Source organism: Melopsittacus undulatus, chromosome 6 (assembly GCF_012275295.1).
Source record: "Melopsittacus undulatus isolate bMelUnd1 chromosome 6, bMelUnd1.mat.Z, whole genome shotgun sequence".
Taxonomy (NCBI): domain Eukaryota; kingdom Metazoa; phylum Chordata; class Aves; order Psittaciformes; family Psittaculidae; genus Melopsittacus; species Melopsittacus undulatus.
Genome location: NC_047532.1, coordinates 50,833,135 through 50,860,090, shown reverse-complemented (window position 1 = coordinate 50,860,090; position 26,956 = coordinate 50,833,135). Strand labels below are relative to the sequence as shown.

The 26,956-nt window shown below is 47.2% G+C and overlaps 1 protein-coding gene across 1 annotated transcript; it reads right to left on the bottom strand.

Moving 5' to 3' along the window:
* Positions 1-47: 47 nt before the first annotated feature.
* NMNAT2 (nicotinamide nucleotide adenylyltransferase 2) lies at positions 48-26,956 on the bottom strand. The gene is made up of 11 exons (XM_005150177.3): positions 26,812-26,956; positions 7,683-7,771; positions 6,909-6,976; positions 6,108-6,186; positions 4,199-4,328; positions 3,495-3,575; positions 3,335-3,379; positions 2,618-2,694; positions 1,454-1,555; positions 1,148-1,215; positions 48-1,047 (listed from the first exon to the last, which is right to left on the bottom strand). Exons 1-11 carry the CDS (start codon positions 26,894-26,896, stop codon positions 945-947), a joined length of 927 nt encoding a protein of 308 aa, XP_005150234.1. The 5' UTR covers positions 26,897-26,956; the 3' UTR covers positions 48-944.

The window sequence follows — 26,956 nt, the reverse complement described above, 5'->3', positions numbered from 1 at the left end:
GCCTTGGGTGATATGGTTTAGTGTGAGGTGTCCCTGCCCATGGCAGGGGGGTTGGAACTAGATGATCTTGAGGTCCTTTCCAATCCTAACTATTCTATGATTCTGTGATTCTTTCTCCCTCCTTTCTTGGCTTCATAAACGGTGGGTCCCTTTCTAGATGCTGAGGGCTGCCCGCTCTGACACTGAGTCAGAGTAGAGCATCTCCCCAACTCTGCTTGCCTAGGGGGTGACCTAGGGTGAGTTGGGGCCACTTGCAGCCAAGGAGAGGTGAGACATGACATCCCCCCTAGTAATGCTTTGGCAGCCATGCTTACCCAAGGCTCTGCTTCCTTTCAGAAATGCACTCTCCATGATTTTTTAGGGCCAGGGGGAGGATTTTGTTAGCTGGGTTGTCCTATTGCTGGCCTGAGGAAATTCACCTGCTAAAGGGCACTGAGCCAGTTGTGTTACAACTGCCTGTTGCCAACCAGTATTCATTTGGTCATCATGGTGAGAGGTCCAAGGGGCTCACATTAAAACTAGTTAAGAAAAAAAAGTCCACCTAGATTTACTGAGCTTAAGTACTCTAAGATGATGCAGAAGAGGAAGCCCCTGCTCTGAGCATGCTGGGAGGATGGACCAGTGGAACCATTTCCCAGTGACATGCTGGGAGGGGGGTGTCAGAGCTACTCTTTTTCAGGTCACCCCTTCCTCCCCTTTTGTGAGTGGGAGGGTGGTTCCCTGAAAAAACAGACCAAACCATTCTCCTTGGGGCCGTGCTGCGGTTCCCTGGACATTGCTGCACGATAGAGCGTTGGCGCAGGGGGTGAGAGGCAGACACGGGCAGGAGGCGATGGGGTGGGGAGAGAGATGGAGGCACAGACTGAGAGAGAGAGAAAGAAGAGTGACAGAAAGCTGTAGGCAGGCGGGACATGAGGGCTGTCTCCCTGCAAGACCTCTGGTGTTTAGCCAGAGGCATTGATGTAGAGCTGGCTCTTGAGGATGTAGTCAATGACGGGCTGGCAGAGGTAATCCACAACGTGCCCATCCCCGTGCTGCAGGGCCAGTCTGGAAGTGTGTGGGGAGAGAAAGGGATCAGAACCCACTTGGGTGGCTGTGGGACACCCCTTTCCCCACTTTGTTGTGGGAGCTGCCCTGCATCACCCACCTGCTTTTGGTGGAGCTGACAACCGACATGGGGTGGTTTGAGTCATCCTTCACTACCAGGATGTTGTTCTGCAGGGCAAGGAGGAAGAGAGGACAGATGGCTTGAAAGCAGGTGTCTGCACCACCAGCCCCTCCACCCCAGCGGACTTGGGGAGCCGCTGTTGTGGCCCCATTGCCCACCCCACCTAGCAGCTGGGAGCATCTGGCCTCAAGACATTTTGTGCCCTGTGGCAGAAGTGCTCCCTTGGGTAAAGAGAGGGTCTTGGTCCTCTCACAATCTTCCTTGACCACATGTGCATCCACTTACTTTGTACTTGCGGAGTATGGAGGAGTGGTTCATGATCCGGTCAGGGTCTGCTCCATCACGGGGCACCACCACAATCCCAAACTCCCCAACAATCACCTCCATCTAGGAGCAACCCAAAGTGGGGAGAGCTTTATAACCACCCCTCACAAAACCTGTTGCTGCCTACCCCCAACACCCCACTCCATGAAAACTGGGCTATGGATGGAGATAGGAAGTGAATTTGAGACTATCTCAAAGGCATGTGGCCAAAACTTGGAATTATCAAGTGATGGCAGGCATAGTGAGTGGTCTGCAGTGGAAAGGCACAGGGTTGATTCTTTTCATTATATGCTGAGGTTAGGCTTTAGGGAGGACTAGTTATGGTAAAAGGAGGATGGCAGCAGAAGTGGTTGCCCAGGGAGGATGTGACCTCTGCCTTGCTGGAAGGCTTTGTGAGCAGGACAGATGTGTTGGTTCTGTCACAGGCCTTGTAGGGTTGTTCTCCCGAGGTTGTTTGAGCCAAGTCTGGTGGTCAAGTTTGCCACCATGTAGGGATGGCTCCTGCTGCTCACACCCATCTCAGATAAGACAAATCAGGTCCTTCCGAAAGAGTGCGAAGTCAGCAAATTCAGGCAGCAGGAGTACAGGAGGTGTTGCTGGTGCAGAATGCATCCTCTGCCTGTGCTTTGACATCAAATTTTTGCATCCTTTGTGCTGGGCTTCAAGACTTGCCTCATCTCAGATTTTGCAGCCTTTCAGAGGACATAACTGCCAGCTAATTGTTTTTAAAAACCTCAGGATTGAAGACATGGTAACTGATTTCAGAAATGATTGAGAGACTCAAGGAAGGGGTCAGGTTGTGTTGACTGATTTCAGTGAAGAGCCAGGGGAGATACCATTGCCAGCAATGCTCTGACTGCTGCGAGCACTGTGTGGTTTGGTAAGCCAGCTCCTCCTCTAGGGCTGGTGCCATGAAAATCTAGTTTGTCGCGCAGACCCTGTCCCTCAGGCTGCCTGTGAGTAAGGTCAGGGTTGAGATGGAAGAGGCGGTGGGGATGCTGGGCACAGCTCCTGCCATCCCAGGAGACCTGAGCAGCTCCTGGGAGTGCTGGGTCTGGGAAGCGGGGCTGGGAAAGGGAACCTGAGGAAGAGGGCATGGAGAGGTGCTCAGCAGTGGTGACTCACATCTGCCTCGTTCCAGAGACCAGGGATACAGAAGGACTCCAGCAGGTCGCTGCCACAGAGCAGTAAGATGCGAAGCTCTGGAGAAAAGAAGCAGAAAAGCTCAAAAGTAGGAGCAAATGGGGCTGAGAGGGCACTTCTTACCCTCCTCCCCATTGCACTTCTTGGGGAAGAAACTTCTTCTGCACAGACCTCACCTACCAAAAGAAGTCCTGATAAAGATCCCATGTCCCTTCTCACATCCCTACTGGTGCCAAACATCAAATACTTCCTCCTACTTGATTTCAGCTCCAATCCTATGCTGCTGGGTTGTTGTGAGCATTGCTACATGCTGTTCAACTATGGATGGCTATGCTCCAGCCCTGGAGGTGGGGTATCCCTGGGGAAGGGAGTAATTTCTCCATGCTACAGGCACCCACAATTGCTTTGTGATCTGTTGCAGGGGCTCCAGCCACAGGGCAATGTTGAGAGCCCAGGGGACTGCTCAAAGCCCTGGCCATGGCTGTGTTTGCTTTAGCAAAGCTGATGGTGAAGCACCAGAGGTTTTACTTGCTCATCTTAGAGGACTTTCATGTCCTCCCTTTCTTTGGTAGCTAGCACCAGGGTGAGATGATCCAGCATCCTTCAGTCACCACTGGATCTGTCACGAAACTGCTCCTGGAGCTCCATAGCACTGACCCAGAGGAGTCAGAATGATGTGGAGGGGGTGTGTGTACTCACCGATCTCCTCATATCTCATCACTGTCCCCAAGTTGGCATTTTCATCTGAGGGAAGGAAGCAAAAGAGAGGTATTGGTGCTCAGCCTAGAAGATGGGGCTGGGAGAAAGGCTGGGGACTGGAGTGAAAGCAGAGATGATGCTGGACCTTTCAGTTACGTACCCACAAAAGTGAAGCGCTCCATGGGTGGGCGAACACAGCAAATCCGGCTCAGGCTTTCTCCCACCTTCCCGAGGATCTTTGCTAAAAGTGAAGAAGGCAAATGAATTAGAGGCTGTGTGACCAACTCATGCAAGTGCTTTGGCCACCCTGGTCCTGCAAGATACTCTTATGCCTAAGTGCATAAGCTGCTCTCAGTATCTCCCCATCACCTCCAAAGCAAACACAGCCTTAACTCCTGAGAGTGCTATGCTGTGCTTTGAAGGGACAAGATGGATAGCTAAAATCACTAAAAAGATCACAAGATGTTATTTTTTATGGGATTTAAGTAATGCCCCCTCTTATCCCCAGCTAATACTTCCGTGTCCCACATCACACCAGCTCTTGGGGATCCAGCCATACCACTTTTCCTGCCAGTTCATCCCTTGCATGCAGTCTGTGGATACCAGGTAGCTTTTCTCTTAGCTGATTTCACCATGTGGACATCATCCAGCTGAAGGCCAGTGAGATTTCACAGCTATTTTAAGCTATTCTCAGTTCCCCTTGCTGCACTGGATGTTAACTCCTCTATCACGTCCTCACCCAACCCTGTGCTTGGAGACTGATGAATGATCTGGCCCAAAAATAAGATGATGAATCACTGTTCCTAATGCTTGGCAGCTCTGGCTGGGAGGTGAGGGATGGATGTTCATTCCCCTCTTCCCTACCTGCAGTGGGCTTGCTGGAGACGTTGTTGTTGTTCTGGTAGATGGTCTGTGAGGACTCGTTCTGGGGCTGGCCGATCACAGGAGTGATGGAGGGTGTGTTGACATTGGAGAGGATGCAGCCAGTCACTCTCTGCAACAAAGGAGAGATATAACTGGAACTGTGTCTTCACCCCAGCTACCTCCCAAAACCTTTATGTGACTGTACTGAGCCTCTGCAACCCAAGCTGAAGTTATCTCCAGTGACACGTAACTCCAACCTCACTTTAGGATCCCCACCTCCATCCAACCTCACCAGATAGAGATAGGACTAGCAGGACCCTGTGAATAATGACTTGTGATTAAGGCTGGGTATGGTGGGATTAACTTTTTGTGTGCACCCATGAGGCTGGCAAGGCTGCAGCCATGCTGCCTGCAGCTGGCATTGCCCCAGTCACAGGGAGGTGCTGTAAGTGCTGATGAACAAATAAAAATACAGTGTCTAATGAATCTGTGGTGCAAAGCCAGCAGCTTACACATTACCCTGGGAGCAATTGTGACCTCTTTTCCTTCACAAGTCCCTGCAGGACAAGGAAGGCATCTCCAGAGGCTCCCTGGCTCTGACACCAGAGTCCCTGGATGCACTAGATATCCTGTCAGGCTGGTTAATGCTTCCTCTATGCCTCCTGTCCAGGCTGCCGGTGAGTTTGTATGATGCTGTTTTATCCATTTCCTGTCCTTGATTTGTTCACTATATCCAAGTGTTGGCAGCAGTCCTGTTCCCCCCTCCCTGCGGTCACCCAAGGGCAGTCACCTTCCTCTTTGGCTCTCAGGCCTGCCTGGGATTTGGAGGGATTTTTTCTCCTGGGTTTTGTGCTCTCCAGGGATTTTCCAGATGCTGGATTTGCCTGCTGAGTCACTCTGTCAGGTTCTTGTATTGGTTTCATCTTAGCTGCTTGTCCTGGTTCCAGCTGGGATAGAGTTAATTTTCTTCCCAGTAGCTGGGGCAGTGCTGTGTTTTGAATTTAGTCTGAGAACAATGCTGGTAACACACCGATGTTTTAGTTGTTGCTCAGTAGCACTTACCCTGATCAAGGACTTTCAGCCTCTCATGCTCTGCCAGTGATGAGGGGCACAAGAAGCCGGGAGGAAGCAGAGACAGGACACCTGACCCAAACTAGCCAAAGGGGCATTCCATACCACATAGCATGTCATGCCCAGGATATAAACCAAGGGAAGTTACCCAGAAGGCTCAGATCACTGCTCAGGTCGGGCTGGGTATCAGTCAGCAGGTGGTGAGCAATTGTACTGTGCATCACTTGGGTATTTTTTGGGGTAAGGGAGGCAGGGTTTATTCCTTCCTCTCCCTCCCTCTCTCTTTATTTCCTTTTATCTTTATTAATTTTTATGTTTTATTTCAATTGCTAAACTGTATCTCAGTCCATGGGTTTTAAACTTTCATCTGATTCTCCTCCTCATCCCACTAGGGATGGGGAAAGAGTAAGCAGGTAGCAATTAAGTACTTAATTGCTGGCCATGCTTAAACCACAACACTGGTGAGTGGGGGTGCTCCTCTACCTCTCCGTCCCTCAGGGCAGAGCAAGCACTCCACATTAATGATTTGGCTTATGCCCATCCTCACCTTCACTGCACTCCCCTTCTGGTGTACATGGGCCTGAGTTTGCTGCTGGATCCAGCTGAAGGGCTCAATTTGCTTTTGCCATCAGTGCTAAGAGCTCAAAGGGGCTCTGACAAAGTATCTCACACCTGTTGCGGGTCAGGATTTCAGGCATGTTCTTGCACGTCATCTGCCTGCTTGCCCCAGCCATATTCCAGTTGTTGATCTCCATATGCTGGTGCAAGAGCACCCCCACTCCTGCGCTTCCCCCACAGCATCACCCCGGGTGCATCCACAGCACCAGGGCTGCCTCACCTTCATCAGGTCACGGTGGTGCTCCAGCACGCTGCAAGTGGTCTGCCAGGTGTCCTGGTAGCACTCCCAAGGGTCCACCCTGTGTGGAGCACAGCAAGGCAACACGGTTGGCTGATGTCACTGCCTGACCTCCTGGCCATGCTGCCTTTTCCCCACCAGGCCAGCCAAGCAGTGCCATGAGCAGCCACCATCATTCGCCCAGCACTGCCATGGACCATGTCCTTCCTTTAGCCCTCCAGTTCTGTTCTCCCAGATAGCTCTGGGGATCTGAATATGGGCCTGGACATCTACCCACTCTCTGTACCCAACTAAACAGCTTTCATTGGCTTGGATGTAACTACATGTGTTACAACCCTGTTTTCTGAGGACAGCCCAAAGATGTTTCTGATCCCACCTCAGCCACCACATGTCACCTGGCAGTGCTGGGAAGGGGAGAGACTGTGGGCTGATGCTACAGGTATAGAAAGGGGAGGTGCCACAGCACAAGGCTGGGGTGGGGTGGGTTGGGTGACTTTGAGCCTACCCAGACACCACATATTCAAGGGGGAAGGCAGGGGGTTGCAGGATCCCCTGAAGTCAAAGGGCTCCCTTGAAGGATGGTGTAACACTTATCGGTTCTTTGATGGAATAGAAGAGGAAGACCTCCAGTTTATAGTTAAGCTTTAGCTGGGAGGGAAAGTCCATCCTGGAGCTCTAGCAGCTGGTGGCATTTCCACTTTCCATGCAGGACTTTACCACCACAGTGCCAGGAAAGGGGCAGGGGCTGTTGGCACTGCTGCAGGTGTGGGCTCTGCCACTCACCTGATCCAGTCGGAGGACTGCACAGCCAGCTGGCACATGGTCAGGCGGTGCCGGCTTGAAACCAGACCCTACGAGAGAGGGTGATGGAGGAACAGTTATGGGAAGCAAGCATCGTGCCCTGGCCAGCCCTGGCTTGCAAACCCTCCCAGGGCAGAGCATTGGGCTCAGTCAGATGAGAGCAGACTCTCCTGCTCACAAAAATTTATTCAAGTTCCTGTTTGCTGGAGGGGAGGAGTCCCTGACTTGCTTGAGCCCTGGTTATGCACTGGTCTGTGATATTTTCTCAGCACCACCACTCTCAGCCCTGCACTGCAGTGGTGCCAGAATGGGAATGGTGGTTTCTTGATGAAATTTCTACAGCTTTCAGGAGAGAAGAAAATTCTTTACTCTCCTAATTTGGATTTCCCCCCCTTGAAAGTGCTTTTAAAGGCCCCTGTTTGCATTATTGCTTTGAAATCATTCAGAAAAACAAAAGCTACAAAAAAACCCCACACCCCAAAACAACCCAACAAGATCACCACCAGCATTTTGGCAGAGAACATTTCTTTTTGCTGTCTAGTACTTTGGCTGGTTATAGGGTCTTGCTGCAGTTTCTAAAGAGTGAGTGTTTTCATCACCTCTTTCCCCTTGGAAACTTTCCCATGATTCAGAGCTATCCTGTGCAGAGGATGTCCATGAAAGGACAGGTGCATGCAGTGCTGCCCAGTGCTTGACCCTGGCTTCAAAGATACCATAGCATATAGGTAGCAGAAAGGGAGAATGGGGACAACCCACCGTCTTCCCATAGGAGTCGTGCACGGGTGAGACAATGCCACCAATGACGATGAAGCGTCCGGTCTTGTGCAGATAATCCCGGGCTCGCTCTGAAGGAGAAGGACAAGGAAAAGGGTGCAGGAGGATTCAACTGGACACATAAGTCCCATAATGCCCCATTGCTGTCTACTGGCTTTGGCCAATGCCCATGGAGCAACTTGTTCTGGCTGTACTGGGTGAGAAAGGCAACCAAGCAAAGGACTGGCTTCATTTTTACGATCCATCTCATTCAGTGTTATCCTTGGTGATGCTGAGCATGGACCTTCCTGGGGACATTAAACCTTGCATAAAGGAGGATTTGGTGGAACAAGGCAGGTCTTTAGCAAAAACTAAATCATGTTCAGACTCAAAACCACCTTCAACCACCTTGCCAGGACACCAGAGGGAGAGCTGAGAGCCTGCACCACTGACAAGAGTTGCTCTGCAGAGCCAGGCTCTTACAGCGGCTCTGGAGGAACTGAGCTCACAAGGTGAGACATGAAGCTTGTTCATTCACTTTCCTTTCCTTTCCTTTCTGTTTTTCTCTGCCCATAAACAGTGTTCATCCTCTCTCTCCTCATAACTTCTCCCTTCCTCACCTGCTACAACCTGCTGACTATCAGCCCAAAGCTTTCCTAACAGCTAGAAAGCGTCTCCTAACCTTAACCATCACTTTGACAAGGACTCCAAAGATATGAGCAAAATTAAAAAAAGCACCATGATGATAATAAACCCCACTGCCTTTGCCACCACTGGGGTACAAGGACACCCCCTTTGTTTTCTGAGCAGAAAACTTGCTGGCTCATATGTCAGTGTCTGGCTGCAACCCCTGCAGGAGTAAATCATTACAGACTGGGGGATGGATGGATTGAGAGCAGCCCTGCTGAGAAAGGGATACTGGTGAGTGACAAATTGAACACAAGCCGATAGTGTGTGCTTGCTTCCTAGAAAGCCAATCCTGTCCTGAGGGCATCACCAGCACTGTGGTCAGCAGGTTCAGTGACAAGATACTCCCCTTCTGCTTCTCCCTCCTGAGACCCCACCTGGGATACTGCGTTCAGCTCTGGGCACCCCAGTATAAGTCAGACATAGACCTGTTAGAGCAGGACCCAAAGAGGCCATGGGAATGGTCAGAGAGGTTAAGAATTTGAGAAAGGTTGAGACAGTTGGGGTTGTTCAGCCTGGAGAAGAGAAAGCTCTGGGAGACCCTCTTGTGACCTTCCAATACAGAAAGTTGGCTTCTAAGAAAAATTTAGGGGTTTTTTTTTGTTTGTTTGTTGTTGGTTGTGTTTTTTTTTTTTATCAGGACATGTAGTGACAGGACAAGGGGCAACAGTTTTAAAGTAAAATAGGGTAGATCTAGGGCAGGTACAAGGAAGAAATTTTTTTGCAATGTGGGTGGTAGGACACTGGAACAGGTTGCCCAGAGAAGTTGTGGATGGCTCATCCCTGCAAGCATTGAAGTTCAGGTTGGATGGGGCTTTGAGTAACCTGATGAAAGATGTCCCTGTCCATGGCAGGAGGGTTGGGCTAACTGATCCTTGAAGGTCACTCCTAACCCAAACCATTCTGTTAGTCTGTGATTTTAACATGTGCTGTTGGTTGACATTCTATATAAGAACTGACATCTCCCACAGGGCTTTATGCACAGGTGCTTAGCATAGATGGATACCTGCCATCCTCACCACAAGACCAACACCTCATGTGCCACTGCTTTGGAAATACTGAGGGATTCACCAAAAGGAGCACCACAACAGAACCAAGATATTTGTCTGCATCTGCTCCTTTCCACTGGAAAGTGCTGGGATGCTTCTGGTGAGCTCCCAACCTCTAGCTCCAACCCTGCTTTCTCCCTGCTCGCTCAAACTCTGGTCACGCCTTGCTTGATCCAACTCACAGAAGGTAGCTGCTGGGAATTGCTCCTGCAGTATGAAGCCTTGGTAGAGGAGTGGAAGTATTGATCTGAGAGTACATCATCCCAGTGGGAAAGGGGGAAGCCTTTCCTGCATGCACTGGGAAGTGGGGGCTCAAATGCCCTGCATATGGGCTCCTGGGGTCTACCCTGTGTGAACTTGAACAAGACAGATGGAGCTGTCTGTTTGGGGAACAGCAGCTCCACTGTGAGAGCAATTGCAGTGTCAGTCACAGCATGGTCCCTGCCACAGTTGCCAGCCAGTGTCCAAGGTCTCACTTGCTTTTGGGCACTTTTCCCGTCACTGTTTTTCCCTTCCTTCCTTGGGTAGTTCCTGAGGCAGCCACACATCCTGCTTCCCTCTCTGCCTGCAGACAGGGCTGCCCTGGGCTTTGGGCAATGACAATTCTGTCTTCCTTTTCTAGAAACCTCTTTGTCAGTGCCTCATAGGGTTGCACCCATGTTTGTCACTGCTCTTCACCACGATGCTTTTATCTCCTGACACACTTGACTCCTTTGCCTTCAGCCTTTTCTCCCTCAAATTCTTGCTGCTGTCCCCACCAACACATGCTATTTAGTGTCAGCTGTGTCATCCCTGGGCTCTCCCCAGGTCCTCTTCCTGTGGTACCCATCATCTGCGCACCTCAGCTAGTCTCTCAACAGCCACACGGCTCTGACACCACTCCCTCCTTGTGTCACACCACACCAAGAGACTTACCAGAGACCCTCCAGCCTGATGCACAGCCTTGAGCTGGCGTTTCCAAAAGACAGGATAAAAATGCTGGTGAAGAGTTGCTAAACTCCCACGGGTGCCTCTTCCCACATCCAACATCCCTCCTCTGCCCTAGAGCACATACATTTGTACCCCAATTCTCCTCTGAAGGCCCTCTCAGGGAATCAAAGAGGGCTTGACACTGATGCTGGAGATGGAAAGTCCCATCTTGTCATGTCACAGAAGCAACAACACCTGCTCCCAAGCTTTTGCAGTTGTATAACCCATTTTCTTTACTTAAACTCTCCCTTTAGGTGTACTGCAACTGCCTTGTTCCCCAGGCACATTGCACTTGCAGTATAGCTGCATTATTCCTTGGAAATAAGCATCAAAGCTAACTCCAGCCATCTGAAGAGATGTTTCCATGTCCCTGCTGTTTAATCTGGCATCAGATGTTGGGGCAGGGAACCCACACTACGATCCCATCTTTGCCAAAACAGTCAAGATCCCATTTCCCCTCTGAAAGAAACTTTCCCAAAGAGAAACAGGAAAAAAGAAGGGAAGAACAGTGCCATGAGGATACTACCAGTTGGGTTTGAACATGTGGGAGTGGTGGTGTGCCCTGGGCCAAAGCTCAGCACAACAGGCAGGTGAGAGCACATCTTGGTGGGTCCAGATGTGGGGAAAGGGACTTTTCCAAGGGTACCTCACTGTGTATGGTTTTTTCCTGCATGTTTCCTGGTCAGATAATCCTCTCTGACTGTGAATGGTGGTGTGAATGTGGTTGTGCTGTTTAGGAAGTGACCATTCTTCCAGCAATGCACCTCTTCAGCTGCCAAACCCTCACTCCTGGACATGCTCAGGGCAAAAATTCAGTTCTGAAATTAATTTAGAGCTCTCTTGAAACAGCCTGGGACAGATGAGGAGCCCTTATACACTGAGGGAGGTGAGAGGGTCTAGCCGGGCAGGGAGGTAGAGATGGTGCTGAGGAACTGCTTGGCTGAAATAATTTTATTTCCTCTGAATTTTGAAATTTCTACTGTGGAATATTTTTCAGCTATTGGGACAGTTGAAAGACAACAAAGGAACTATAATTGCTGTGGACTTTCCCCCCTTCCCAGCCATTGAGCAGCCCCAGGCCCCAGTGACAGCCTGTGGATTTGCCAGCCTCGATAAAAACTCTTCCTCAGACTCACCTGAAATCCTTTCCCTGGCTTGCTTCCCAGCTCCTGTGCCCTGGGTGTGCCAGCCCCAAGAGAGAGAAACACGGGCTTGTATCATTTGATCAGTGTAGGGAGTAAAATCCAATTGCCTGAATTAGATGTACTGAAAGTTTCCCTCCCTGCCCTCAAAATCCAGAGCTTGAAGGGATTAATTCCAGCAGTTTGGTTTGAACCATATCTTTTCATCTTTGCTGGTTGTTTATCTGCTGAGACCTGTGTGGAAGCACCTGTGTCTGTCAGTGGGTTTCAGTGGTGCAGTGAAGGGACCAAACCCAACCTTGTGCATGACTATGATTATCGGTGCTTCAAGTGGTACCTGAAGAAGCACCCTGTGGGGGAGCATACACAGAAAAATACAGTACTCTGAGGATTTGGTTTTTTCCTTTCCTTTCTTTTAATTTTTTTTTTTTTGCATGCATGAGGGGTTTTGAACCAGCACCATGAATTAAAGCACAAAACTCCACGGGTGCTGGGATTCCCTTTGCAGCCCACCATGGCAGCCCTCAGTAACCCCTTGCCCAGGAAGCCAAATGTGAAAAAAAATCCTCTTTCTTCACCATTCTGCATTTTAAAGAGAAGAATCAGGGTGTACCAGCAGCACTTCTCCCCTTCCAATTGTCTGTGCTTGCCTTTATTGATGTTACTGGCTTTTCCATCTGTGCCTTCAAGGTCAATCAATCAAGAGGGAGAGGAAAAAAAAAAGCCATTTTTTCCCTGATTCTGCTTTTTCTGGTATCTTTCACACAAATCACGTTCCAGGACCTCTTATAGATTGAAAAAAAAGGTGTAAGTTACAGAAAACATCATTGAGAGACATTTACAGCAAAAAACCTCCCAAAAAAAGTAAAGAATTGAGCTATGATGTTGGAAGAGGAATTAAAAAGAGTGAAGAATTGGTTTTGGATGAGCCTACAAGCAGAGGAGGTTCACAGGAAAGCTACCCTGAAAACCTCGAAAGCATGTGCAAGAAGAAAACTGGAATACTTGGAGCCAGCTGCCACCATGCAGGGACAAAATCCAGGCATGATGTTGGAAAAGCCAAAGTGGATCCTCCCTGATGCATGCTGTCTCACGGCAGAGCTGTGGTTTTGGGTGTGCAGAGAAGCCAATATCAATGTACCACCATTGACCTTTATATTGTAATGCAATTTAAAATGCAAATCAAAATAAAAAGGAAATTCCCTAACAGAAAAGATGCCACTGTGTTTTAGATGAACACATCATCTCGTTATCCCTGCTTTGCCCTGACTTGATTTTACTTGTCTAAAGAAGATGAAAAACACTGATCCATTTATCTCCATGCTTTGTATGGCACCTTTATCAAGTTCACTCTTTAGACAAGCTGAACTCCTTACACATAACTCCACAGTCTCAAGGGTGACTGATGATATTAATTTGCCTTGAATTTTGCTGGCAAAAGCCAATGATTTTGCTTATCAATTCCTCAAGGCCTGTATTTAAACACCCCAGCACCAAGCATGGATCTTCAGGGCATGTAATCCATGCAGGTGGCACGTCATCTCAGCTCCAGCACGCAGGAGTTCACGCCAATCTCCACCACCGCTGCCTGCCTTCATAAAACATCTTTTCCTGCAAAAAACAGCTCCTCTCTTACATATATATGCAAGTGATTGGAAACCCAAGCAAACCTGTATAATTCTTGGGACTGCAGGTTGAAAAAGTATTTGCCTGCTTCTACAGCAGGGCAAACAGGTGGACAGATCCTATGGGATGCTGAGGTGTCGCTGGCCTCGCAGTGCTCAGAGGGGTGTGCTGTTGGGAGGAGATGAACATTGATGATCAGTGTTGCCATCAAAATTGTTCATTTGTTTTTTTTAACCTGCACAATATTATTTAGAGAAACCTGTAAAAACAATGTTGCTCTCTGAAGTATATAGATAAAAGTTGGGATCCACATTTTCAAGAGCTTGATGTCTACATCAGAAATACCAAACAGAACTTAAATATGCATTGACAAAAAAACAAAAACAAAAAACAAGAACACCTGACTGTTAAATCTCTGCAAGGGAAATATTTGGACAAATGTGCAGGCTATAAAGCACTAGTATGATGCGGCAAACAGAGGTCTGAGCCAGGAATGGGAAGATCTGCCTTCTGGTCCTGCCTTGCCTACAACTTACAGAGCATCTCTTCACTTCCAAAACCGATCCATTCTCATTTGGTTTTGGGGCAGAGCACATCCATTTGCTTGCAAGATTGCATCCACTGAGTAACTGTACTGGCTTGCTTGTGGCTCTGCTGGTTTGCTTGTTCATGTAATCATAATCTAAGCCAGACCTTCACAGCCATCCACTTCAAAGCAAAATACTTTAAAAAGATTGTGTTTTCTTAAAGGACATCTCAAATCCCATGTGGAGAGGAGCTATGCTGCTAGCAGGGCTGGCACTGTGGCAGCGCTACCCTCACTCCTGGGGCAGAGAATCCGGGGAAGGCTTCAGCCAACCATGGCTTCAGCCACAAGTCTGCAACATTAGTTTGTACCATCTAGGGGCTTCCACACTGCAACCATGATGCTGTGTTTAAATCTTCGTTTACTTTTTCTACAGATTGATTCTTCTTAAACTGACTTCAGTGGCTTAATGGGGCCATAGCCAAGCCTGTCAGAATGTGTCAGCTCATCAAGCCTTGGGTCATATCCCACCCCAGGCTGCAGTTGCAATGCCTCCTGCCATGGCATGTGCTTCTCAGCACCTTGAAACGATGGGTGATCAGCAATGTGGCTCCACATGAGGCACAGGTACGAGCTGGGCAGCAAGGACAGGGAGACAGAATGGAAGTCATGGCTGGCGCAGAAAGGGCAAAGAGGGTGACTCTCCTGATGTCCTTGGGTCTCCTGCCATCCTTGGGACTTCTGCTGTCCTTTGGTCTTCCAACATGAAGAAAGCAGGGCATTGCATGGCATGAGGCTAAGCTGAGGAGCTCCACACCCAAGCATGGCAGTGATCATTCTGATGGGTTTCTGGAAATGGGACACTAGGTTTGCTGGGTCATAGCTTTGAACTGCTGTGGCTGCTCTGATAGTGTGGTGCTTCCTCCAAATCCCTAGGTCCATGTTCTCAAAAAAGGACTTTTTGTACTTTTTTTTGTGTCTTTCATGCAAAAGATGCTGCTTGTGGGGATCAGGTTTGTGGTCTCCCTGCAGACATGGTTAATGTCAAACACACTGCAGTAAGTTTGTATCTTATAATCTGTATTCCTTACACTCAACAGTCTATGCAGCATCTGACATTCCTATCCCCCCCCCCCCCCCCCCCCAAACTCCTCCTACCCCCTGGCTTGTGCAAAGATTTTTGCCTGAGAAAGAGTAGATTTTGGTCAGAAAAGCCATCAGTCTCAGGAGTCTGAGTGTACTTCTTTATTGGTTTGATGCATTTCTGACCAATTCGTTGTCACTGAGCTCAGCCTTCTGTCCCACCCCTTTCCTGGATCATTTCTTGCCTGTGATGTCCAGAGACTGCACTGTACCTCAGAAAACACCCTCTGGTATTTTCATTTTCTATGAGCACTTTATAGCCTGCAACACCAATGCAAGGATGTTGGATTAGAAGAGAAAAGGCTATTTCTTTTCCAGTGTAAGTTGTCCTTAATGCTTCAGACAGCCTGCATGGCTTTTCAACATTGTTGACATAAATGAACTACCAGTGATGGACCTAGCCAAGACATGCAGTAGCCCACTGGCAGTGTGCTTGTGTAGCAGAGACCTTTCAGCCACAGCTCCCAGCTCCATGGCTCCCAGCACAACCCCTCTGATGCAGCTGGTGGTTCACCTTAGCCTTGCTATGTTAGGGAGCGGACAGGGGTGACTCTCAGAACTTTCCCAAGCACTGGTGACACCTCCCTGCTGCTCCATCTCCCCTGCAACTGCATTTCAAATATTTTTGGCACCACCACTTTCCTGCAAGGTAACAGCAGGGAAAAACAGTCAGAGGGTATAGTCCAGGGCTGCAGAAATGGTGATGATTTTGTCCAGACTGAATGAAAAAATATCTTCCTGCTTCCCAAATAGGAAATAAGTGCTTATTTAAAAGATGTTTCCCTTTGGCATTTCTCAGTAAGTGTATCTAATCACAATGTTTCGGTGGCTCTGGCACTGCTCCATCACCTAAATTGACGTTAATGAGATCAAATATGCCCCATGTTCAATTTTTTAAGGTGTAATTTTAAATTGTGTTTGCTTTGCTTTTCTACCTGTTTCAGCTACACCACTGAGAGCTCCTTCTTCTTTTTACTTATATTTTTATTTTACAGAGGAATGCCACCAGCCAGCTCTGATTATGCCCTTCTCCCCAGGGGAGAGCCTGCAGCCTGCTCATGCTCTGCACCAGCTCTCTGAAAACACACAGAAAGTAGCAGTGAGGCAAGGAAGTTTTGCAGTCTAAATCGCTCTTTGAGAGCCAGGGCAGAAGAGGGTGTACAGCCATGAGTGATGGAGAAGGCAAAACCATTTCCCTGATGTCTCATTTTCATTTTGAGCAATTTGGCTTCCAGCATCCTTGGATGGGAGGTGGGATGTGGCCACATGTGCCAAGGGCAAGGCAAGCGCTTTCCTGCTGTCTAAAATACCTTCTCCTGCAGGGGAGCGTGACCCAGATACGCCAGCACACTTTGTTTTATTCTTGAGCTAGCAGCACTTGCAGGACCTAAACATTGCTTCCTACCCCAAGCCCAACTCGGCAAGGAGCCAGCAGTTACTCTCAGCCTAATTAAGTGGGGGGTGTGTGTATATATATATATATATATATATATATATATATATCCCAAATCATATATATATATGTATAACTCTGAATGCCAGATCAAGAACACATTAATCAGAGATGTACTCATCCTGGAGCCCAGCTCTCTCTACCCCAGGGCTACTTTTTCTGCCCCAGCCAGTGTCTTTATCCACACCTCACCTACAGCTGCACCTCAGTGTTGGGGAAAACATTGGCACTCCATTCTCTGGACTTCTTGGAGGGACAAGACAACATTTCTAATATAAGAACAGGCCCTGACCACTCTCCAGGGAAGCTTTTTCTTCTGGGAAGAATCTGGAGGAGAGGGAGAGAGTTGTTCTTCATCACAGCGTTGACCCTTCTCAAGGGAAGCCTGGGGAGATACCAGTGTGTCCCACTGACCCAAACAGTATGTCCTGCCTCAAGCTCAGTGCCTCATAGATGATGTCAGACAGATTCCCAGGAGACTTTTGGTTGGTAGAAAAATCCCATTAAGCCCCTAATACTGAATGATTTTCATCTCCGAGCTAATTGATCTGTTACGCATTTCCTCACCATCCCCCTGTCAGTCCATACCTGCACTCAGGCACTGTAGAAGTAACAAATTTGGAAGGGACTTCCATGCTAAATGGCTTCAGTTATTGCTGCACATTTCTTTTAATAGCTTTTCATAAGCTGAAAAAAGCACTGGCCACCAAATATCTCAAAACTCCTTATGGAAGCAGATGCTGTGAGAGGCCCCAGAGAACTGACATTGCAGCATCTGACCCTTCAGCCTCTCAGCCCACCCAGGCTCCCCACCAGCATCCAACTCTGAGAGCTACCTGAGTGATGACTAACAGGACTCATACTATCACCATCTGTTGACCACTCACAGTTTCATGGAAGAAAAAGTGAGATGTTTAAAAAACAAAACAAAACAAAAAAAAAAAAACCAAAACAACCCCAAACCACAAAAAAGGTTGAAGATTGAGTCACAGTGAGCTGACTTAAAAATAGCAAAGCATTCACTGGAGACCAAACAAAAAGGGGCCTGGGCAGGGGAACTGGCTGGTTGCAGGTGATCTGGGTTTCCAGATGAAGCTTATTTTACACCATTGAAGTTGAAATTTAAATTGAAAGCATCTTATTTTTCCCTTTTTTTCACAACTGGAGTTCTGCAAGCAGTGGTGCATGTGAGAAGTCACACAGGAGCCCAGGAAGAAACTCTCCAGGCCCCAGAGCTTGAAAAGAAGCATCTGAGTAAGAGTCTGGCAAAGTAATCAAAGCCAAAATACGTTTTGCCACTGGAGAATCCCATCCTGCTCTGATGCAGCAGGTGGAAGCAAGCAATATCTATCAGGTGAGCAACATGAGGACAATTACGGGCAGCTGCTTCTCAGGTTGAAGCTGCCCCCAACTCTCCCAGGTAGGGACTGACTCTACTTTTATGTCAGGCAGGTGATAAACACAGTGCTGTTACTCTCACTACTTCTAAGGAAAAGTGATATAACTTATTGCCCAGGGATTTCCATCCTGGTATCACAAGGAGAAGAGGAACATGCTCAGCCCCTCACTGGGTCTCACCTGAAGGATGGGCATCTAAGTTCTGCCAAGGTGGACCACCTTCCACCTAGTAGCTGACACCCAGATCTGCTGCCTGGGTATCTTAGAGGTGTTCAGCTGACAAGGTAAAGGGCAGCTGGTAGAAACAACTCTTAGCAGACAAAAATGGATGAAAAAGACCTAATCTGAAGAAGGATATTTCTTGAGCTCCCTGCTACAAGACAGCAGGGAAGCACCTTGCTTAGAAGCCTTCAGAGAGGGATTAAGCATCTCCAGGTAAGACGAGTGTCTGTGTGTATGGTATTGAAGTGAACCATTCTGTGGCTGGTGCGTTAGCTGATCACTCCATAAGTCAGCAAGGAGTACAGCATGCACACTGTAGCATGGTGGAGTGGAATAAGTTTTCCTCTTCCAGTGTAATGCTTTCCTTAGATTTTTAGAGAGAAATGTGCCAAAAGGTGCATTTGCCAGCACTAGGTGTAAATGTCCCTCTGAGCACTCCGGTTTATTTAACTACAAACCAGAGGAATAAGTGTCATTGCAGATAGACTGGGCAGAAAGCAGTGGCAGTGATTTCAGCTGAAATTTGTCTCTCCTATAGGGTTTTCAAGGCTAACAACTCTCCAGCTGGTGTAAAGTGATGTAAATGTGCCACCCACAGTAAAGCAACATCAAATTGCGACGCAAATCTGGCCTGGAGCTGGTATTCTGTGGCTGTATCTCAGCTTTGATAAGAATCTAAATATCAGGAGCAAAAATAAACTGTTTGGCAAGCAGAGGGGTGGGTGTTCCAAATAGTCCTGACTGCTCTGTTTGGAAATGATTTTTATTGCCCTGGGCCCATGGATAGAGTCAAACAGGACAAGGGTAGCAGCAAAAGGCCCCTGGTGAATATTTTCATTATCCTGCCTGATTTTGTATTTCCCTTTCACCAGGATGTGGGTGGCACATCTGAAGTAGGACAGGCACCTCAGTGTTCTTCCCTAGAGAGGTCCCATCTCAGCCAGCTACCAGCTGGGAAATCAGTGTCACCCAGTGCCTTTTTTTTTTAATGGAAGGAAAAAATAAAATTGAAAAAAAAAAAGCTTTCTACACTTGTTTTCCACTGTCCTAATTTCCCCGTGCAAGTGTTCTGTTTGTTTTCATTTCTAAGTCATCGTAGCACATCAAAGGCAGTGCTTTGTACACCCTGGTGCATGTCGTGCTGCTCCTTCAGGATCATAACCTTACCAGGAGTGGCAGATTTACAGTCCCTGATTCCCAATGGAATAGAGATGGGGAGCGTTTGCCCAGTGGCTCTTTGCTGGTCTTGAGTTGCCTCTACATGGGACTGATCCCTGTGCTGTGAGTTTGACTCATGGTTTGTCTTTGCTGGCAAAGCATCCAAAGACACTGATCCTGGCAGGGATCTGCACTGGCTGAACCAGGACTGTGCAGGCAGAAAACATCCCATCTACAGAAATGCAGAAAGGCCAGGGGGATGCTGGTTATTGCATGGAGTGGTGAAGGCAGCCAAGGTAGGACTTTAGCCTCGTGGTGGTCATGTTCCCATTCCTGCTGCTGTGTCTCGCCTGGCTGTGTGGCTCAGCAAAACCCTCTCCTTCATAAATCTATTCCCGAGACCCTATTTCCCCAGAAGAAGAATCAACAATGCCTTTGCACAAAGCAAAGGCACCAGAAGCAAAGCTATGCCTTTTGGCATCCCCAACCCAGCTTATGAGATTTCTCTGGGAAAACTGGATTTTCTAACTTCTCTTGCCAATAAGCCCTAGCAAAATGTGATTTCCTCAGGGATGGCTTAAGCTCAATTAGGGGCTGTTGGATTTTCAATGAAAGTAGAAACCTTTGTGGAGCTGTCGCTGAGCAAGACTTTCCTTGTCTGGCTCAGAGACGGGTTCTCCACCCATCCCGTGGGCAGTTCCTCTGCATTTGCCTCCTACTTCAGGTCCAAAACAGACTTATCCCAGCTCTCCTCCTGTGGGGCAAGCCCTATAGTGGCTCTTGAAAATACGTATTCCTAAAGATTCCAGATTTTTCTGTTCCCAAAATGTGGATTTATCAGTTTTTTGCTGGTGTGACCAAGCTACATCCAGCAGCTCAGGCTTATTGAAGGAAATCAGTTGATGAAAAGGAAGAGAGAAAAAAGAAGAAAGTGCTCCTGACCTAGGTTTATCTTCTCCAGTCATGATGGCACACTATCAACACATGCAAACAAAGCTGCTATGTGGTGGACTGCAGTTGTGGCCTGGCCCTGGTTTGTTTTCAGGGCTGTGATGGGCACTACTGACTTTTCCCTGCTTTCTTATGCCAGGTACCTTGAAAATCTATCCCTGCTTGGCTGGGCACTTCTGGCATCACATGAAAGCTTGAATCTGTGGGTTATAAAAGCCAGAGAACCATGCTCATCTCAAAATCCAGAGCAGCCTTGCTGTCCTCACCATTTTAGGCTGATTTTTCTGTCTTAGAAAAAGACAGTATTTTTTTTCTGTCAGGTCTTTCTGTAGCTGCTTTTGGCTCCCTGGTCCCATGTGGAGGTTAGGGTTAAGCTTCAGGTTACTTTTCCTGCACATTCAACACAGCTGGACTGCTTCTGCTTGACCTCCTGGCCACAGGTGGTGGGACATGGTCTTGACCTTAGCTCCAGTGCATGCCTATGTCTTCTGCCTCGGCTCAGGGACCTCATGTAGCCCCCCTGCCTTGCTGACGAAGGCATTTTGAAGGCCAGAACATGCAAGCATGAGGATGTCTATTCTGAGGCAGCTGCTGCTCAGATGCACGATCAGCCTAATCACGATCTCCCTGTGTTCCCCATCACTACAGTACCTGACACAAACCCGCAGCAGCCTAGTAGGGAAAGCTGAGATGTAAGTCCCCCTCATTGCACCAGCTGGGACAGATAGTCACTTGTCCAAGGTCACATGAGAGACATGGGTTGCCACTGCTGGTGTTTAACATTGAGGTAATTGATACCCTCAGCATGGCGCAGCTGCTATGAAAAAAGTGTCAGATAAGATGAGGCAGGAGGTGCGAGCACGTTAGTAAGTGAAAACAGTTTCTAAATGGAAGTGGGCCCCTGTTTCTTGAATGAGGTTGTAGGACTGGATTTCTCGTGGCAGGATTTGTTTATAGTCAGTGGAATTAAGAGAAGGTATGTGGCATATTTGGGGAGGTGGCATTGTCAGAGACAATGTCCCACAGACCGTAATAAATACTGCTAAATATTTAAGAACTTATAAACATTTTAAAAGAATCCCTGAGTAGTTATTGATGGAGCTTAATCTGATGCTTGGGAAAACTCCTCTCTTTGGGTCATAAACGGGAGATGAGATGCTTGAGATGTAAGAATCTGGTGATAAAGACCATGTATGTATGGGGTGCAGTGATAGGAATGTGACATTATGTAATAGCACCCAAAAGAGCCATGGGTGTTGCAGTCCTGCTGGTGCTGCTCTGCCCTCATGGCACAGCACCCAAGAAACTGCAGTTTCAGCACATTTTGGTCAAGTGCTGGGAGCAGAGGTGTGTCAATGACTCACCAGTCAAGGCACAAGGCTGGGCTGACAGGTTCCACTGTCTGCCACCACTTAGAGGCAGGAGCACTTGGCTGGGCCCTACCAGATCCTTTGCACCTGTGAAAGATTTTGGCTGTTTGCTGTGATTTCAGCAGCTTGGGAGTCAGTGGAAGCTCCTCTGTGTGTTGCAGTGCCTCTTCAGCATCAGCTTAAGCTGTTGAGAGGTGAGCATGGATGCTACAACTCCCCATGTCCAATAAATCAACCAGGGTGTTACAAGTAATGTCTGTTCTGGCTCTGCCCCAGGTCTGGTCCTTCCACTGACACTCTGCCTGTGCTGCCTGAGCTCCCTGAGCCATGCCAAAGCTATGCAGAGCACAGCTGGGACTCAATCAGGCCCTGTCTGTCTGTCATGTCCTCCCAGAATCCCATTACCCACCTCTCACTCCATCGATCACTCCAGCTAATTACACATTCAGATTTCAGGCTGGAGACAAAATGGAAACATGAGGCAGCCTTGCAAAGGCTTTGACTTCTTACTCATGTTGCAGATGGCAGAGGGAATCTCTCTCAAGCTCCTGATGACTTTTTGCTAGATGGGGGGGAAGGGAAGAATTTGCTTCTGGATATTTGCAGATATATTGGCATTCAAGCAAAAGAGGAAAGAGGGGGTAAGGGTGAGCTGTCATTCTGCTCATGCATTTCTCCCAGCAATGTTCCAGGCAGTGGTATTCTCGTTTAACTGCTCTGCAGTTCAGTCATCTCAACAAAATAAGAAAAATAAATTCTGGAAATTCAGGATATTAAAGCCACACACCATTACAAAAAGCCTCAGCTTCTGCTGCTTCCTCCCTCTTTACCTTTTCACTTACAAAACTGCATCCCTTCATCTCACAACCCTCTTTATGTGATGCAGCAGACTTCAGTGCTGCTCCTCTAGAAGGGTTGTGCTGAATAATCAGAAAGCAGCTTGGTGGGATTTTTAATTGCTCAAATTTTCTTATGAAGCCATGCAACAGAGAGTTTTACTTTTGATGGCAGAGTCCTCTTTCATTGTCTTCCATCAGATATGCTTTTTGCCCAGCTCTTGGTTGGGATACAAATTCTCTTCAACAACATCCACACAGGATATAGGGAAAAATTAATTCTAATTAGACAAAAAAGGTGGGGAAGGGGAAAACAGTGGAGATTTGCTGACTTTCAGGAGTCACCCTATATACAAGCTATATTTTTCTGTTCTTGTACAGGTCCAAGCGCTGTTTGAAATTAAGTGGGTGCGAAACGCTATGGCTAAGCAAGTTTAAAACACCTAAGGTACCAATACTGCCTATGAGAAGGCCACATCTGAATGACATTTCTGATGAGCAGAGGTATAAAGAGGGACAGAGATGTGTAAGAAAGGGTTGATTTTGAGAGGTGACCCAAGCTGTGGAAATGAATCTGTGTCAAGCTACTCTTAGAACTGGGCAGAAATAAAACTGGTTTTGAGCAAGACTTTTTCCCTGAAACCAGAAGTTTGCATGTGAAATGCTGTGTTGTAAGGAATTTCAGAACTTTAAAAAGGCAAGAAAGAATGTCTAACCTGCCAAAATGGGTAAAGTGGGCATTTACAGAGAGCCTTTTTCTTCTACAGGTTAAGAAAAATTAATAAAAAGACAACAGGAAAAATAAAATCAAACACTGCAGGGGAGGTGGGTAAAGCATCTATCCCATGCTCAGTATTGCTCTGTCAGTGGGAAATTAAAGTGAATTGATTTGAGTTTAGGTGTGTATCAGCCATGCCAGCCAAGGTAAGCAGCTGAGCTCCCCAGCACAAGCCAGCGGTGAGGTTTTCATGCAGCTTTACACGGGACTTTCTTCTGAATCTTACTTTTCTCCAATTACTGAAACTTTTTGCGTGGGATCTGCTTTTCCTTCTCTGTACTTCTTTGGGGATATATATGGAGTTTGATTCTAGACTAAAGGCCACCAATGTTCATGTCAAGTTTTAGAAACAGCCTCTGCCCTCTTTTCTCCTCCTGCCTTTCCTCCCCACCACATGAGCATCCTGTTTCCCATAGCCACATAAAGCTAGAAAATACAAGTAAAATTTGTGACTCAGAACATAAGTATATCTCAAAGCACATCTGATGCCACAAATAACTCAGAGTGTTTTCAGGGCTATGTGGGTGTTTGTCTCAACCCTTTGGTATAGATGGCGGTACAGCACCATATCTCACCTACTTTTTTATTGCATATTATATATCTTATGTTAAGTATTAGTTTATAGGTATGATATTAGTTTTATATACAAAGATATGAATCAGCCTCATCTGGTGAGTCCCAGTTACCCAGTCTTGTAACTGGCAGAGGACAGAGGGAGCCTTGTTGCTGTATATTCAGCTTGGCACAGATGCAAGGGTCAGTGGTGAGTTGCAGTTGCAGGTCTGGTGTTGTAATAAGAATACCAGCTTTCTGGAAACCCAAGGATAATGATGATACAGAGTCTTAAATTCACATGACTGGCGGAAAAAATAATTCAATGGAAACCTTTCCATCACTAGAATAGACTTCCAAATAATTAACCCATCTCAGACAAAAATCCTAATGTAAAAGGTTGGCTTTTGGCCTGAATAAAAAATGGTAAGAAACATACTGAGAAAAAATATGGTTAGCATACAGTGATATGTCTACAGTGATATGTCAGTGCAAATCTTAGACTTTAGGCTTAATTAGTACCATGTGTTAAATAGATAAATTGTATCTCTCTATGCTACACAGAAAATAAAAAATCCTCTATCAGGATCACAAAGCCCACATATTTGCCCAAAAGATAAAGACAATATTTTTGCAGAAATTCAGCTGTTTGAAATGCAACATTTACAGGATGCTGTACTGTTTTGGTTGGACTCAGAGCACAGCTAAACAAGTAACACAGATTTTGGTTGAGATTCCCATGGCTTCTCCTGATTAGTCCTTTAGACTTGGGGGGAAGTGGTCCTCAAACAAAACTGAACAGGAATTTAGAAGCTAAATTCTGTGTCCTTTACTTGTGAAAGACACATTTTTCTCTATCAGGTATTTCAAGACTTGTATTCCAGCATTTCTGTAGGACATATGCGTACAACATTTCTACATCAAGCCATTCTCTATGAAATAAAACATATTTTTCTGAAAGATACCTGAGTCTTGATTTATGACCTTCAGGTAACAGAGTATCCATCAGGTACCCAAGTACTTTGTCCTCCTACTTGATTATCTTCACTCAAAACCATATATGTAGTTTGATGTTGTGCAGTATCCAGACTGCTCCTGGCATCTCACTAGTCTTTACTCCGTTGAATTAAGGAGGCCCCTTCTATCACATATGACATATCTGTCCCTAAAGCAGATACTTAAAGGCCATGATCAAGTTGCTCTTTAACACTTTTAAGGATAGATTTAGATTGAGCCTTCCCAGATTCTCGCCACAAAGCCTGGTTTCCAAAGCTAATGTAATTCTTGTTACTGCTCTTCTAAAAAGGATTTTACTGATGCTATACATGAAAATAATACAACCTTTCTTTTTTTTGCTTGATATTTCCCTGCTTATATCTACAAGGATTGTATTCGCTGCTTTATTTACAGCATCACACAGAGTTTGTATTCAGTAAACTACGTACAATCACTCTTCAGTCCTTGACACAGTCACTGTTTGGCAGAAGACATTTGCCTGTTGTTTATGTTTGACAAGTGTTCTTCCTTGCTGGACCATATGACTTTGCATTTGACTTTGCTGTTTGAACAAGTCCTTTTTATTAAACAACCTGAATCAGGCAGCACAACTGACTCATTACCATCATTAATTGCTATTCTACACACTTTGGGGTCATTGGCAGGGATTATGTATTTTTTTCCAGGTCATTGACAAAGATACTGAACAGTACTGAGAAAAAAAAATAAAAACTCATTGCGAGTCTCCTAAAAACACCCATTGCCTATCAATATCTCACTGATCCTTATTTTCTAAAATATATCTTGATACTGGCTTTTAGTCCGCTGAATATGGGCCACATTGATATTTTTAGTATTACTTTTCTTAATCAAAATGTTATCTAGGACTAAATAATGTGAATTATAGAAATTCTTTTATCAATAGTAGCTTCTATTAGCCAGGTCCATGTAACTTCATTTAATTATTATTTTTATTTTTAAATAGTTCCTCTTGTTCCTTATTTGCAGCTTTTTAGCTTCTGGGATAGAATTTTTTGATGTTTCTGGTGTATTGGTGCTCAGGATTACATTTTCCTGGCACTTATGAAGTGGAATAATAATGTGATCATTTGCATCCAAAAAAGGATCATTTTTCTAGCCTGCTGCCCAGCTCATTATGTTCTATAAAAACAATGTCTGATGCAGAAATACCCCAAGCTGATTTAAATTATTTTTGTGCTTTGAAATCTATGTACAGCTCTTAGAAACCCCAGGGATGCTTCTCCAGCTGTAGCACGAGACCTTAAGCATCTGCTCCCCAGCCTCAAGTCTCTTATCAGATGTCAAGGGTGGTTCCTCTCTCTGCACTCCAAGAAGGGATATTAGAGTAGCTGATCTTTCTACTTCCATTTTTTCAGTGGTCTGTAGTGGACACTTCACCCTCACTGAACTCCTTCCCATGCTAGGTAAGTCACTGTTTGCATAGGGATCTCCAGGCATTTAAAGACGTATCTGAACTGTCAGTATTTATGGCGTGTCAGACTGCCTTTAACGGAGACTGCCCTTCCTCCCTCTCCCTCTCCATCCTTCCCTCATTCCCTTCCTCCCTCCCTCCCTCTTGTCTTGCCTGAATAGGCTGTAGCAGTGATTGTAGCATCCCCATCATTTGGATCATCTCACAGATGCCCAGTAATATTGTCTCACATGAGCATTTCAGATTCATTTGACCTATTATCAATCTAAAGGGTGGGCATTCCATTATTTCAATTAACTGCCTATATTTTTGTACACTTCTGCCATACCTATCTTTAGCTGCTTGGCCCAGTCCCTTCCTTCCTCACCGGTCACAGAGGATATAAAAGTGCTGCAGCGAGCACAGACTCAGACCAAACGGGGAAGTGGCAGGTTACAAATACCAACAGAAGCCCCTGCCAAGCCCGATCCCGGGGGGTTGTGGGGGCGGGAGCGTGACAAGGTGAGTGCAGGCGGGGAGAACCCGCTATCTTAAAGGAATCATAACCCGAGGCAGGATGCCAGCCCTTCTGCTGATGGCTTATCGGTGCGGTCGGAGCCGAGGCCCGGGCCGGCCTCCGCCCGCGGCGCCTTCAGCACCACCTCCCGCGGACAGCGCCCGGCTGGGGCTGCCCCCCTCGGTATTCCCCCCACCCACCGCGTGGACCTCCGGGAACGTGCCTGCACCATCCAAAATGCACCTCAAACACTGACCCCCACCCATGGTGCAGCCCCGACCCTCCCCCTCCTCCCCGCACCGCTGCCGGGGTCCCGGCGGGACTAACCGAACATCTGGATGTGGCCCTTGGTGATGGGGTTGAAGCTGCCGCAGGCTAGCAGGATAACGTGGGTCTTGGTGGTCTCCGTCATGGTGCCGGCGCGGCCCTGCCCGGCCCTGCCCGGCCCTGCCCAGCCGCTTTTTGTGTCTCG